Here is a 15,833-nt window from a genome sequence, read left to right as displayed (position 1 = left end):
ATACTCCTTCCACCTTTCTGCTTTCCCTTCTTTGCTTAGAACTGGGTTTCCATCTGAGCTCTTGATGTTCATACAAGTGGTTCTCTTATCTCCAAAGGTCTCTTTAATTTTCCTGTAGGCAGTATCTATCTTACCCCTAGTGAGATAAGCCTCTACATCCTTACATTTGTCCTCTAGCCATCCCTGCTTAGCCATTTTGAACTTCCTGTCGATCTCATTTTTGAGACGTTTGTATTTCTTTTTGCCTGCTTCATTTACTGCATTTTTATATTTTCTCCTTTCATCAATTAAATTCAATATTTCTTCTGTTACCCAAGGATTTCTTCTAGCTGTCGGCTTTTTACCTACTAGATCTTCTGCTGCCTTCACTACTTCATCCCTCAAAGCTACCCATTCTTCTTCTACTGTATTTCTTTCCTTCATTCCTGTCAATTGTTCCCTTACGCTCTCCCTGAAACTCTGTACAGCCTCTGGTTCTTTCAGTTTATCCAGGTCCCATCTCCTTAAATTCCCACCTTTTTGCAGTTTCTTCAGTTTTAATCTACAGGTCATAACCAACAGATTGTGGTCAGAGTCCACATCTGCCCCTGGAAATGTCTTACAATTAAAAACCTGGTTCCTAAATCTCTGTCTTACCATTATATAATCTATCTGATACCTTTTAGTATCTCCAGGGTTCTTCCATGTATACAACCTTCTTTCATGATTCTTAAACCAAGTGTTAGCTATGATTAAGTTGTGCTCTGTGCAAAATTCTACCAGGCGGCTTCCTCTTTCATTTCTTAGCCCCAATCCATATTCACCTACTACGTTTCCTTCTCTCCCTTTTCCTACTACCGAATTCCAGTCACCTATGACTATTATATGTTCGTCACCATTCACTATCTGAATAATTTCTTTTATTTCATCATACATTTCTTCAATTTCTTCGTCATCTGCAGAACTAGTTGGCATATAAACTTGTACTACTGTAGTAGGTGTGGGCTTCGTATCTATCTTGGCCACAATAATGCGTTCACTATGCTGTTTGTAGTAGCTTACCCGCATTCCTATTTTCCTATTCATTATTAAACCTACTCCCGCATCACCCCTATATGATTTTGTGTTTATAACCCTGTAGGCACCTGACCAGATGTCTTGTTCCTCCTGCCACCGAACTTCACTAATTCCCACTATATCTAACTTCAACATATCCATTTCCCTTTTTAAATTTTCTAACCTACCTGCCAGATTAAGTGATCTGACATTCCACGCTCCGATCCGTAGAACGCCAGTTTTCTTTCTCCTGATAATGACATCTTCTTGAGTAGTCCCCGACTGGAGATCCTAATGGGGGACTATTTTACCTCCGGAATATTTTCCCCAAGAGGACACCATCATCATTTAATCATACAGTAAAGCTGCATGCCCTCGGGAAAAATTACGGCCGTAGTTTCCTCTTGCTTTCAGCCGTTCGCAGTACCAGCACAGCAAGGCCGTTTTGGTTTTTGTTACAAGGCCAGATCAGTCAATCATCCAGACTGTTGCCCTTCCAACTACTGAAAAGGCTGCTGCCCCTCTTCAGGAATCACACGTTTGTCTGGCTTCTCAACAGATACCCCTCCGTTGTGGTTGCACCTACGGTACAGCAATCTGTATCGCTGAGGCACACAAGCCTCCCCACCAACGACAAGGTCCATGGTTCATGGGGGGAGGTGGTGGTAGGCCGAGTTTGGAAATAATTCGTGGAGACATCAGTCACAGTGGAAGCAGAAGCCAGAAATTATGGTCTTATGTCAAAGCGGTAGGTGGATCAAAACAAAATGTCCAGACACTCTGTGACCAAAATGGTACTGAAACAGAGGATGACAGACTAAAGGCCGAAATTCTAAATGTCTTTTTCCAAAGCTGTTTCACAGAGGAAGACTGCACTGTAGTTCAGTCTCTAGATTGTGGTACAGATGATAGAATGGTAGATATCGAAATAGAGGACAAACAGATAGAGAAACAATAAAAATCACTCAAAAGAGAAAAGGCCGCTGGGCCTGATGGGATACCAGTTCGATTGTACACAGAGTACGCGAAGGAACTTGCCCCTCTTCTTGCAGCGGTGTACCGTAGGTCTCTAGAAGAGCGTAGCGTTCCAAAGGATTGGACAACGGCACAGGTCATCCCCGTTTTCAAGAAGGGTCGTCGAACAGATGTGTAGAGCTATAGACCTATATCTCTAACGTCGATCAGTTTTAGCATTTTGGAACACGTATTATGTTCGAATATAATGACTTATCTGGAGACTAGAAATCTACTCTGTAGGAATCAGCATGGGTTTCGAAAAAGACGGTCGTGTGAAACCCAGCTCGCGCTATTCGTCCACGAGACTCAGGGCCACAGACAAGGGTTCACAGGTAGATGCCGTGTTGCTTGACTTCCGCAAGGCGTTCGATACAGTTCCCCACAGTCGTTTAATGAACAAAGTAGGAGCATATGGACTATCAGACCAATTGTGTGATTGGACTGAAGAGTTCCTAGATAACAGAACGCAGCATGTCATTCTCAGTGGAGAGATGTCTTCCGAAGTAAAAGTGATTTCAGGTGTGCCGCAGGGGAGTGTCATAGGACCGTTGCTATTCAAAATATACATAAATGACCTTGTGAATGACATCGGAAATTCACTGAGGCTTTTTGCAGATGATTCTGTGGTGTATCGAGAGGTTGTAACAATGGAAAACTGTACTGAAATGCAGGAGGATCTGCAGCAAATTGACGCATGGTGCAGGGAATGGCAATTGAATCTCAATGTAGACAAGTGTAATGTGCTGCGAATACATAGAAAGATAGATCCCTCATCATTTAGCTACAAAATAGCAGGTCAGCAACTGGAGGCAGTTAATTCCATAAATTATCTGGGAGTACGCATTAGGAGTGAGTTAAAATGGAATGATAATATAAAGTTGATCGTATGCAATACAGAAAGAAATTCTTCTTATATCGTTACTGTGTCCGCCCCTGGTAACTGAGTGGTCGCGCGGCGGAAAGTCATGCCTAATGACTCGTGTTCGATTCTCGGTTTGGTCGGAGATTTTCTCCGCTCAGGGACTGAGTGTCGACACGCAAGTCGCCGAAGTGGCGTCAACTCGAAAGACCCGCACCAGGCGAACGGTTTACCTGACAGGAGGATCTAACCACACGAGATTTCCATTATTGTAATTAATGTCACAGTTATTGTCATTATTACTATGACGACATCACTATTAGTGATTGTACATAATGTGTAGAGGATTGTAATTTTGTGCTGTATGATAGATGTATATGAAATCCTCTGGTGGTAGGTAGTGTTTGGAAATAATTCGTGGAGACATCAGTCACAGTGGAAGCAGAAGCTAGTTGTGCAGGCGTGCTGCAGTTAAGGATTCCACTCGCTATAACTGGGAAATCCGGGCAGTCATGCTGACTTTAAACTGTGTAGCACATACTGAAATCGAAATTAGCAGAATCTCAGAAGAGAATGGCACATAAAACAAATTAGAATTCTGGATTTAGAAACAAGACACAGAAACATAAGAACTAACAGCACAAAAGCACCAGTGAAAATCGAGATAAGTCCAAAATCTGACGATGAGATCAAAGTAAGACAAAAGTTACCAGGACAACACTTGGAAAAGAAAGCAAAAGGCTACTTGGTAAAGAGAATAAAAAATCAAGGGTGTAGAGTAGAACAATGAGAAAGAATAACTAGCTTGGTCCTAATAACAATAATTATGTTCAAGGTGAAGAAATTGAAGAGTGAACAAATTGAAGACCTCCATCATTGATGGGCAATAGGCAGTTGATGGTACGAACAAAATACTTTACATAAAGAAATCACAGGTCATGTGAGGCTGCAAACAATTGCTTTAAACGTAAATTGCTTGCAGTCTTAACTAAAATAACAAACACTCAAAGATCACAATCACACAGCATATATATTCTCTTACAAATACAGACCAATGAAAAGTAAATACAGTATGTATTGTAGGTGACATGGTGGCAAAGCAATTTTACTTGGAGGTTGAGGGAACTGTAAGACATCCACAGTTTTAGAAGATGGAAGATACTCGGTGGTATGGCTGCAGGATCTGTTGTACTGAATATTTTTACACTCTCTGACGATGAAAGTAGAATAAACAGAAACAGTTCCTTCAGAGAACAGATTGTTAATTTGTGTGCCCAGCCACACTCGTTTGAGGACCACTGTATTTGTGTGATTCGAAACGAGGTCTAGAAGTCCAGCATTATTTTTATGTACCTGCATCTCAATGTACTAATACCTTATAAAACAGCCTACGACAGAAGTATCCTCCGTTGGGATTCCCCCCCCCCCCCTTCCACTTGACGGAGAAGGGAAAGCCACCCAGATGTGTGTGGTAATGCGGTAATCAAATACCCAAGGCAGACCAAATACTAAGACAGGCCTAAACCCATTAATTTCTGTCCTGGCATCCCTTAGCTAGTGGTGAGAGTCCGTTCACCAAGCTTGTGATGATATGACAAATATGTCTTGGTCTCAAAAATGATGTCTTAAGTAACCGTGATCTCCAACAGACATCACCATAACCACCTTCAATTTGAAACAAATGTGATAGATAAACAGGAAAGATATCCTCTGTCCTTGGCCCTAGTGAGTGTGCTGTACTTCTGGGAGAACTGGAATAACATCAGAGGGTGCAGAGTCGTAGATTCTCGAAGGATCTTCACAAAGTCTATAGTGACACATTGAACGAAAATAATTTTTCGAACTTGGTAAAATTAAGCAGCTTACGAACGAGCTAGAAAAATTTCACATTATATTCCTCAGAAAACAAGAGACGAGTATCACAGACAAAAACCATTCAAAATGGAAAACAATATGAAATACACAGCAAAACCCGATGTTCGGAGGGGAGTACCGACAATATTGCAGTACACAAATCAGTGACAGACAAAACATTTCATTCCAGTTTAATATCACACAAGATCTTCAGAACTGGCTTCAAATATGGAAACAAAAGTTGCACGGTCATCAATGAACGTGTAATGACAAAATGTTCCAATAAAAAGAAACCACAAGAATTCAAAGACTTTTTCAGACATCGAAGAAACAACAAACAAAATAACAGAAAGGTATTTTACAATTATATTAGGGGACGTTAACGCACAACAAGATAGAGGTAAAGAGTAAAAGCAAATCTTAAGCCCACACACAGTGCACTAACGCACAATCAAGAAAGGGGAACATCTCAGACATTTGTGTCAAAATATTTACTTTTATATTACTACAACGGAATCAAGGTCCAAGACGAGCTCCCACAACCTGCAAAACGCCCTAATGGGGAGAATTCCAAATAGACTATGTAGTCATGACAAAAAAAAAAAAACTGCAAGAGAAATTTCTAACTCTGGAACATGAAAGTATTTTTAGATTTTGATCATCACCTGCTATAAGAAAACACGATGCCAGTATCAAGAAACAGCAAGTTAACACACAACAAAATTATAATACCAGAAACAGAAAAGCTGAAAATAACCAAAATCAAAAAAATATTGTAGAAATTAAAGAAAATACAACAAAAAGTAGAACAGACCATGAGAAGGTAGTTCAGAAGGTATTGCGTTAATGCATTGAAGACAATGTTCAAGGAAATGCAATAGTTGGTGGAACACAACTTGTGAACAGGCCACTGAATGATGAATGCCAGCATAGAAGCAGTGTAGCAGAAACAGAACCACAGAAACATGCTAGGATTTCCACATTGTCCAAAAACCAATAACGAAAGATATTCGAAGAATGAAAAGCGCATACAGCAGAAGTAGACTAAGTGAATTCGACAAACATTGAATTGTTAAAAAAGAAGTTAAGCTGACTGTTCATTGTAAGAATGAAATTACCATTCTAGTTGTGGTCTACAAGTCGTTTATTATACCCACCAAAATCAGTGCCTGAATCGCCTTACATCAAACTGTCTGATGCACCGTCTTCAGCTAACTTGAGTGCAAGGAGAGGATGTCCTTGGTTCGCAGCTCAGGCACACTGCTACAGGCTGACGTTACTCCCTGCTCCTGTGACCACTCGAATACAAAACGCTATATCCTGCTACTGTAGGTGACTTCTGGAGGAGCTTAAACTGCAGATTTAGAGTAAGGAGTTCAGCTCCAACAGACAAAAACACTGAGGCACGGTAGTATGCATATGATTGTCCTAACAGAGTACAGACATCCGGTAACTCGGCAATCCAGAACACCAGTCGACTTGAGCAGAGGGCTTCTTGTAGTAGAAGTACTGATGAGGCAAGTAGTTCCTAATTAAAGAGCAGGTTACAGAAAATGCACAGTAATAATGACATAAAGTGGTAGGATAAAGGTCTTGCAACATCAATGAACCTAATCAGTTCGCATCTGCTTGCCTTTACATCGACAGCTGTCTATGTCATCCAGCTTGGTTGCACCAAACCAAATTGCCAAGATCCATAGCTGAGGATCTGACTCGACTTTGTAGGATTGTTTTGAATCTTTGTCTGTGACCTTGACCTTTTTCAGTGCTCTGTGTGATCTAAAATAAGTGGCAACATCGCTAGTAATCTTAAATCCGACTGTTGGTCTGTGAGAAGCGGTGGAAACTGTAGAGAAGGGAAAAGGCGCAACACCTTCAATAGGGCCATGCCTAGGACAGCACTATGGGACACAAAGAGACAGCCATGCTGTTGTCCACTGTACAGGCGTTCAGAATTCGATTTTTATGCGCCATCATTACACAGAATAGATCAAAAACCTTTTGACACAGTTATAATAACAGTAAGATCCATTTTGAGGGTATGAAGTGTATGACGTTCAGATCAATCAGCTGCTTCTTTGGAGAAGCAGAAAGTTAGTTTTTGATTGATTGGTGGTTGTTGGATTTATGAGTATTACAATTTGGATAATAGTGAAATAAACTTGTTCCTAATGGCCTTATTTTATGAACAACAAGGAACAGTTAAAGTAAAAGACTTGGGTGACTGACGGCGCACGTCCTCGAAGTTCCTTGGTGGACATCCTTGTGCATGCGACGCTCATTGTTGTTGTAAGCGCTGGTGAGATCAATTTATTTGCAAGTTTTTGTACTTCAGTAATGAAAAATAGAGGAGAAATCTAAGAAATTAGAATTCCGAGACCAAAGTTAGTCAAGGAAATTTTTCACGATTCCTTTTTAATAGTATGCACTAATAGATAAGGGCCTAGTAATTAGATCGTCCAATAGATACGTGGTAGAAATGGTTCAAATGGTTCTGAGCACTATGGGACTTAACATCTATGGTCATCAGTCCCCTAGAACTTAGAACTACTTAAACCTAACTAACCTAAGGACATCACACAACACAGATACGTGGTAGATTATATGGGTCTAGTAACGGCTTCTTTCGCTAGCACGTTTGGTGAAAAGAGCGGCAAGGCATCTATCTCAATGAAAACGGACAGTTGGACAGTTGACATGCCCTTACTGTGAGACAGATGCCGCAATTCTTGCAATCCTAAGAGGAGTGCATACAATTCTGTTTTACAGGAAAATGCCGAGAAAATACATTAGGACAACAGACAGGGAAAAATGGACTGCAGAAGATTTGATCGAGGCCATGAAACCACTCAAAGAGTAAGGTAATGCAAAATGGAAAGCAGCTCGACTGAAAAATATTCCAGAATGAACATTAAGGAGAAGATCTGCTACAAGCTGTTTCAAGAAAACAGGGTGTGGACCATATTCATACGTGGATGAAGATACAGAAAGGAAATTAGTTACCCATGTAAAGAAATTCCAAGCACGTCTCTTTGCTCCCAAGCCATCAGACCTCAAGCAAACGGCTTTCAGTTTTGTTGATCAGATTCGATTGAAAAATAAATTCAATCACGAAAAGAAAAGTACATGGAAGGATTGGCTTCTTTCGCTTTTAGAACTCAGTGCAGACTTAAGCATCAGGAAACCGCGAGAACTTTCTGTTGCCAGAGCGATTGGAATGAATAGAAATGAAGGTAATCGTTTCTTCGATCTAGTGAAAGAAACGTTGACAGAAAATAGGCTTTTGGATAATACAGGTAGTATCTACAACGTAGACAAAAACTGATCTACAATTAAGCAATGTCCGTGAGAAGAATGTGGCGGCAAAAGACGGCAGAGATGTCCATGTTATTACTTCTGCTTCGGGTGGAGAGGCCTGCTGCAATGCTGAAGGAAATTTCTTACCACCTCACAGCTTTTACAAAGGGTCAAACAAAGAACTAGAGGCTGAAGACAACATGCCTCCAGGATCAGTTGTTGTTATGAGAGGAGGAACCGCTTATCTCAACACTGATATTTTCATGGATTGTTTCAAAAACGATTTCCTTTCTAGGAAGCCACCTAGCCCTGCTCTGTTTCTGCTAGAGGGTTATGCCTCTCATACGAATCCTGTCACCTTCTTGGTTCTAGCTGTTGGAAACGAAGTGTCGATAGTTCTATCAGCAATTTATCGTAGATCGCTGGAAGAACGTAAAGTACCTAGCGACTGGAAGAAAGCGCAGGTCGTTCCCATTTTCAAGAAGGGTCATAAATCAGATGCGAATAATTATAGGCCTATTTCGCTTACGTCAATCTGTTGTAGAATAATGGAACATGTTTTGTGTTCTCGTATTATGACGTTCTTAGATAATACAAATCTCCTTCATCATAACCAACATGGATTCCGCAAACAGAGATCATGTGAAACTCAGCTCGCCCTATTTGCCCAAGAAATTCACAGTGCCGTAGACACTGGCGAGCAGATTGATGCCGTATTCCTGGACTTCAGGAAGGCATTTGATACGGTTCCGCACTTACGTTTAGTGAAAAAAATACGAGCTTACGGAATATCGGACCAGGTTTGTGATTGGATTCAGGATTTCCTAGAAGAAAGAACACAACATGTCATTCTTAACGGTTCAAAATCTGCAGATGTAGAGGTAATTTCGGGAGTACCGCAGGGAAGCGTGATAGGAACTTTATTGTTTACAATATACATAAATGACTTAGTTGACAACATCGGTAGCTCCGTGAGGCTATTTGCAGATGACACGGTTGTCTACAAGAAAGTAGCAACATCAGAAGACTCGTACGTACTCCAGGAGGACCTGCAGAGGATTAATGCATGGTGCGACAGCTGGCAGCTTTCCCTAAACGTAGATAAATGTAATATAATGCGCATACAAAGGGGCAGAAATCCATTCCAGTACGATTATGCCATAGGTGGTAAATCATTGGAAGCGGTAACGACCGTAAAATACTTAGGAGTTACTATCCGGAGCGATCTGAAGTGGAATGATCACATAAAACAAATAGTGGGAAAAGCAGGCGCCAGGTTGAGATTCATAGGAAGAATTCTAAGAAAATGTGACTCATCGACGAAAGAAGTAGCTTACAAAACGCTTGTTCGTCCGATTCTTGAGTATTGCTCATCAGTATGGGACCCTTACCAGGTTGGATTAATAGAAGAGATAGACATGATCCAGCGAAAAGCAGCGCGATTCGTCATGGGGACATTTAGTCAGCGCGAGAGCGTTACGGAGATGCTGAACAAGCTACAGTGGCGCAATACGGAGAGGTTTATTATCGAAATTACGAGAGAGCACATTCCGGGAAGAGATGGGCAACATATTACTACCGCCCACATATATCTCGCGTAATGATCACAACGAAAAGATCCGAGAAATTAGAGCAAATACGGAGACTTACAAGCAGTCGTTCTTCCCACGCACAATTCGTGAATGGAACAGGGAAGGGGGGATCAGATAGTGGTACAATAAGTACCATCCACCACACACCGTAAGGTGGCTCGCGGAGTATAGATGTAGATGTAGATGTAGATAGTTCGTGTGCCTAGCCATATGACACACTTCTTATAGCCACTAGACTGATCGTTTCTCAAGCCGCTAAAATCATACTTTAAAGAGACTTGACATACATGGATTGCCAATAATTGCATGCAAAGACTTAGAAGCCAGCGGTTTGGAGAGTTGCTCTTCAAAGCATAGACTCTTTCTGCGTCTGTTCAGACTGGCATATCCAGATTTCGAGCTACTGAAACAATACGGCTTGAGAGAGCAGCAATTTCTAAGCATGACATTTGTTTCAGACATTAATAATACTGAGAGAGAATTCCCAACTACAAAATCTGTCTCTATTGATTTCACTCCAAATCAGCCATCGACGCTAACGTCTGAAACAAATTTGTTAACAGGACACCCTTTTACTTGCAAACATTTCATAAATTCGTACTGTTCGATCAGCTGCACATGGAAAGTGCTGTTTCAATAAAAATTTAATGACTCCTCTTGGAGAAACTCGATGAATTTGCAGGAACAGATTTCACCTGTTCCTACACTACCTCAGAGAAATAAATCCAAAAGAAAACAGTCAGCAATGAATCTAACATGCGACGACTTTATAGCGATGTTAAGATGGAAAAATCACTAAAGGAAAGAAGAAAGGAAAAGCCTGTGCATAAAAAATGTAGCAGTTATTAAAATCCAATCCTCAAACCCAGAGGAAAAAGAGCATCAAAGAAGCGCCAGTTTGAAGACACAGTTTCAGAAGGAGATGATGATGGTATTTCCCTACTCAATATTTCCTCAGATGATATAAATTTTGAGGAAATCGAATGTGTAGAGTGCCTTGAACTTAATCAAGAAACGTCGTCCACCTCTCGTTGGATTCAATGTGTGGGATGGCTTCATGAATCAGCCACCCTCTATGAGAACATGTGTTGCTTGTGTGGATAATTTAGAAATAAACTTTAAATACAAAAATCAAATTGAATGTCATTTTCAGTGTCTTTTCTAATTTTCCATCTGTTCCTCCCTTCTGCAGCATTTTGCTTGGCATTTAATATATATTTTTTTAAATTTACAAGCCATTGTACATCATAAAAATGTTCCTTTGCTGTAACGTTCTTTGTAATACGATGATTTCTGTAACGATGTACAATGTTCAAACCACCAAAGTTGCCTAAATTTATCGCAATGTAAGTGTTTAATATCGATTAAAAATAATATGAAGAGATGTGTGGTGTCTGTCCTGCCTTTATCTTAACACTGGAGGACCTGCAACACTCACGTTGTAGTACCAAAATGTAAGTCTTATCTATTTGAGTAATTGCAGCGAGTTTGTTACATTTCTCAGTACGTACATGATCAGCACGTGGTCTGTAGTGTCTTCGAGAAAGCAAAGATGGACTTAGAGCAGCATTTAGAACAGAAATCGAGACAAGTTCATGAAGCATGTACTTATTCCGTATGCCTTCAGACAAAGGAATTTAGGTAGACAGTGTGTGTGTGCGTGTCTGTCTGTGTGTGTGTGTGTGTGTGTGTGTGTGTGTGTGTGTGTGTGTGTCTAAGAGTGAGTGGGTGGGTGGGTGGGTGTGTGGGTCGGTGTCTGTAGTAAAGAGTGAGATTTATCTGTTTTGTGCAGGAGCCTTTCAGGACATGACAAATGCATGAAGCTGATCGAAGCAGCCAAGCACGGGCGAGTGGAAGAGCTGAGGGCTCTGCTGGTAGCAGGGGCAGACATAGACGGAAAGGACATCTACGGGAGGACTGCACTGCACACTGCGGCATGGAACAGGCACGTCGAAGCGGTGAGGACTCTTCTCGATGCTGGAGCAGACGTGAGCGCTAGGGACAACGAGGAGTACACGCCTCTGCACATGGCTGCCTTAGGCGGCAGCGCGGCTGTGGTGCGGTTGCTGGCGGACTCCTCTGCCGATCCCAACGCCAGGGATGTGTGGGGGTGGACGCCACTGCACTTGGCGGCACGCGAAGGCCAGCCAGAGGCGGCGCAAGCACTGCTCGACATCGGAGCCGACAGTGGGGCCAGGGAAAACAGCGGGCTAACCCCATTGGACATCGCCAGGTCCAGGAACCAACAGGAGGTGGCAGACGTACTAACACGAGATTAGCAGTCTAACAAAAGTTTGTGGAACCAAAAGGCATCCGACACAGGAGTTTTCGCTACTTTTAAAATAAAGAATACAAAAAGATTAACCCTCTACTCATTCTTTGTACCCATACTGTGCCCATATTTATGTAGTACTTGTAACTAGTGGTGTGACGTCATAAGCGCGTGATTGCGTGTGAGATCGCTCTCTAAGTTTTTATATACTTTTAGGTTTCAGACACATATTTTAACGGTTTTTGTAATAATATTACAACCACCATCGCACGCGGAGTGCAAGCTGAGCTTAATATCTGCAGCATAGTGCCCAGAGTCGATCGCGGTCCTCTGGTTTGGAGCCGTGTGGAGGGTCTAAACCAGAGGCTCAGACGACTCTGCGACTTTAATGGTTGCAAATTCATCGACCTCCGTTATTGGGTGGAGAACTGTAGGGCCCCCCTAGACAGGTCAGGCGTGCACTACACACCGGAAGCAGCTACTAGGGTAGCAGAGTACGTGTGGCGTGCACACGGGGGTTTTTTAGGTTAGAGGGACCCCCCCTTGGGCGAAACGATAAAATACCTGACGGCTTACCAGAGAGGACATTATCATCGTTGATAAAGAACGTCCGTCCTCAGAGACCAAAAACAGGAAAAGTCAACGTAATATTGGTAAACTGCAGGAGTATCCAGGGCAAGGTTCCTGAATTAGTATCTCTTATTGAAGGAAATAGTGCGCATATAGTATTAGGAACGGAAAGTTGGTTAAAACCGGAAGTGAACAGTAACGAAATCCTAGACACAGAATGGAATATATACCGCAAGGATAGGATAAACGCCAATGGTGGAGGAGTATTTATAGCAGTAAAGAATTCAATAATATCCAGTGAAGTTATTAGCGAATGCGAATGTGAAATAATCTGGGTTAAGTTAAGTATCAAAGGTGGGTCAGATATGATAGTCGGATGCTTCTATAGACCACCTGCATCAGCAACCGTAGTAGTTGAGCGCCTCAGAGAGAACCTGCAGAAAGTCGTGAAGAAGTTTCGTGATCATACTATTGTAATAGGGGGAGACTTCAATCTACCAGGTATAGAATGGGATAGTCACACAATCAGAACTGGAGCCAGGGACAGAGACTCTTGTGACATTATCCTGACTGCCTTGTCCGAGAATTACTTCGAGCAGATAGTTAGAGAACCAACTCGTGAAGCTAACGTTTTAGACCTCATAGCAACAAATAGACCGGAACTTTTCGACTCCGTGAATGTAGAAGAGGGTATCAGTGATCATAAGTCAGTGGTTGAATCAATGACTACAAGTGTAATAAGAAATGCCAAGAAAGGAAGGAAAATATATTTTCTTAACAAGAGTGATAGGGTACAAATCGCAGAATATCTGAGTGACCACCATCAAACGTTCATTTCTGAGGAAGAGGATGTGGAACAAAAATGGAAAAAATTCAGAAACATCGTCCAGTACGCCTTAGATAAGTTCGTACCGACTAAGGTCCAAAGCGAGGGGAAAGATCCACCGTGGTATAACAATCATGTACGAAAGGTTCTTACGGAAACAAAGAAAGCTTCATCATAGGTTTAAGAGTAGTCGAATCATAGCTGATAAGGAAAAGCTGAACGAAGCGAAAAAGAGCGTAAAGAGAGCAATGAGAGAAGCATTCAACGAATTCGAACATAAAACATTGGCAAACAATCTAAACAAGAACCCTAAAAAGTTTTGGTCATATGTAAAATCGGTAAGCGGATCTAAATCCCCTATTCAGTCACTCGTTGACCACGATGGCACCGAAACAGAGGACGACCGAAGAAAGGCAGAAATACTGAATTCAGTGTTCCGAAACTGTTTCACTGCGGAAAATCGTAACACGGTCCCTGACTTCAGCCGTCGCACAGACGCCAAAATGGAAAATATTGAAATAAACGATATCGGAATTGAAAAACAACTGCTATCACTTAGTAGCGGAAAAGCATCCGGACCAGACGAGATACCCTTAAGATTCTACAGTGATTATGCTAAAGAACTTGCCCCCTTTCTATCAGCAATTTATCGTAGATCGCTGGAAGAACGTAAAGTACCTAGCGACTGGAAGAAAGCGCAGGTCGTTCCCATTTTCAAGAAGGGTCATAAATCAGATGCGAATAATTATAGGCCTATTTCGCTTACGTCAATCTGTTGTAGAATAATGGAACATGTTTTGTGTTCTCGTATTATGACGTTCTTAGATAATACAAATCTCCTTCATCATAACCAACATGGATTCCGCAAACAGAGATCATGTGAAACTCAGCTCGCCCTATTTGCCCAAGAAATTCACAGTGCCGTAGACACTGGCGAGCAGATTGATGCCGTATTCCTGGACTTCAGGAAGGCATTTGATACGGTTCCGCACTTACGTTTAGTGAAAAAAATACGAGCTTACGGAATATCGGACCAGGTTTGTGATTGGATTCAGGATTTCCTAGAAGAAAGAACACAACATGTCATTCTTAACGGTTCAAAATCTGCAGATGTAGAGGTAATTTCGGGAGTACCGCAGGGAAGCGTGATAGGAACTTTATTGTTTACAATATACATAAATGACTTAGTTGACAACATCGGTAGCTCCGTGAGGCTATTTGCAGATGACACGGTTGTCTACAAGAAAGTAGCAACATCAGAAGACTCGTACGTACTCCAGGAGGACCTGCAGAGGATTAATGCATGGTGCGACAGCTGGCAGCTTTCCCTAAACGTAGATAAATGTAATATAATGCGCATACAAAGGGGCAGAAATCCATTCCAGTACGATTATGCCATAGGTGGTAAATCATTGGAAGCGGTAACGACCGTAAAATACTTAGGAGTTACTATCCGGAGCGATCTGAAGTGGAATGATCACATAAAACAAATAGTGGGAAAAGCAGGCGCCAGGTTGAGATTCATAGGAAGAATTCTAAGAAAATGTGACTCATCGACGAAAGAAGTAGCTTACAAAACGCTTGTTCGTCCGATTCTTGAGTATTGCTCATCAGTATGGGACCCTTACCAGGTTGGATTAATAGAAGAGATAGACATGATCCAGCGAAAAGCAGCGCGATTCGTCATGGGGACATTTAGTCAGCGCGAGAGCGTTACGGAGATGCTGAACAAGCTCCAGTGGCGCAATACGGAGAGGTTTATTATCGAAATTACGAGAGAGCACATTCCGGGAAGAGATGGGCAACATATTACTACCGCCCACATATATCTCGCGTAATGATCACAACGAAAAGATCCGAGAAATTAGAGCAAATACGGAGACTTACAAGCAGTCGTTCTTCCCACGCACAATTCGTGAATGGAACAGGGAAGGGGGGATCAGATAGTGGTACAATAAGTACCCTCCGCCACACACCGTAAGGTGGCTCGCGGAGTATAGATGTAGATGTAGATGTAGATAAGTGGCTTATTAGTGGTTTCTTCATTCACCTCTGCCTTTCTTGTGTTGTGATCTGATATTTGTGAGTGTTTCGTATCGAGCAACATATCCTCTTACCTGTGTTTACAGTCCGCGATGACCAAGTGCAGCTGTAGCGGCGCATCTAAAGCTAAGTGCTAATAAATTGTTTGTGTATAGTGGTTTATGTAGGAACTTTAGTAGTCTTCAATCGGTGTTCCTGGTGTTTTCTGGTGAAATAATTTCAGAAGAGCGTTTTGGGAACTGTTTTCAGTTTCGTTACTGAGTCATCAGACGTTTGATTTTTGTTCTGTCGTAGTCTTTTGTTATTTTCTCATTTGTTGTTGATTAATACCGTTAATAATAGTAGTTATTTCCCTTGCAGAGTAAGTTTGTGATTATTGTAGTCAGTTTTTTAACATCTTCTTATTGTTGTAGCGGAAATTAGATAAAGTAGTTTTCGTGTTTCAGTAAGTGTTAAATTTTACCATGA

The 15,833-nt window shown here is 41.7% G+C and overlaps 1 protein-coding gene across 1 annotated transcript in view; it reads left to right on the top strand.

Annotated features, from left to right (window-relative positions):
• LOC126458168 (neurogenic locus Notch protein-like) overlaps positions 1-12,018 on the top strand; it is a 51,019-nt gene extending 39,001 nt beyond the window's left edge. Inside the window, exon 7 of the mRNA XM_050095035.1 lies at positions 11,447-12,018. Within this exon, the coding sequence (XP_049950992.1) occupies positions 11,447-11,933 (487 nt within the window). The 3' untranslated portion in view covers positions 11,934-12,018. The remainder of the gene's footprint in view (positions 1-11,446) is intronic.
• The last annotated feature ends 3,815 nt before the right edge of the window (positions 12,019-15,833 follow it).

This window comes from Schistocerca serialis, chromosome 2, assembly GCF_023864345.2.
Source record: "Schistocerca serialis cubense isolate TAMUIC-IGC-003099 chromosome 2, iqSchSeri2.2, whole genome shotgun sequence".
In the NCBI taxonomy this organism is placed as follows: domain Eukaryota; kingdom Metazoa; phylum Arthropoda; class Insecta; order Orthoptera; family Acrididae; genus Schistocerca; species Schistocerca serialis.
Note: the sequence above shows the minus strand (reverse complement) of the source record. Positions and strands in the feature narration are given on the sequence as shown.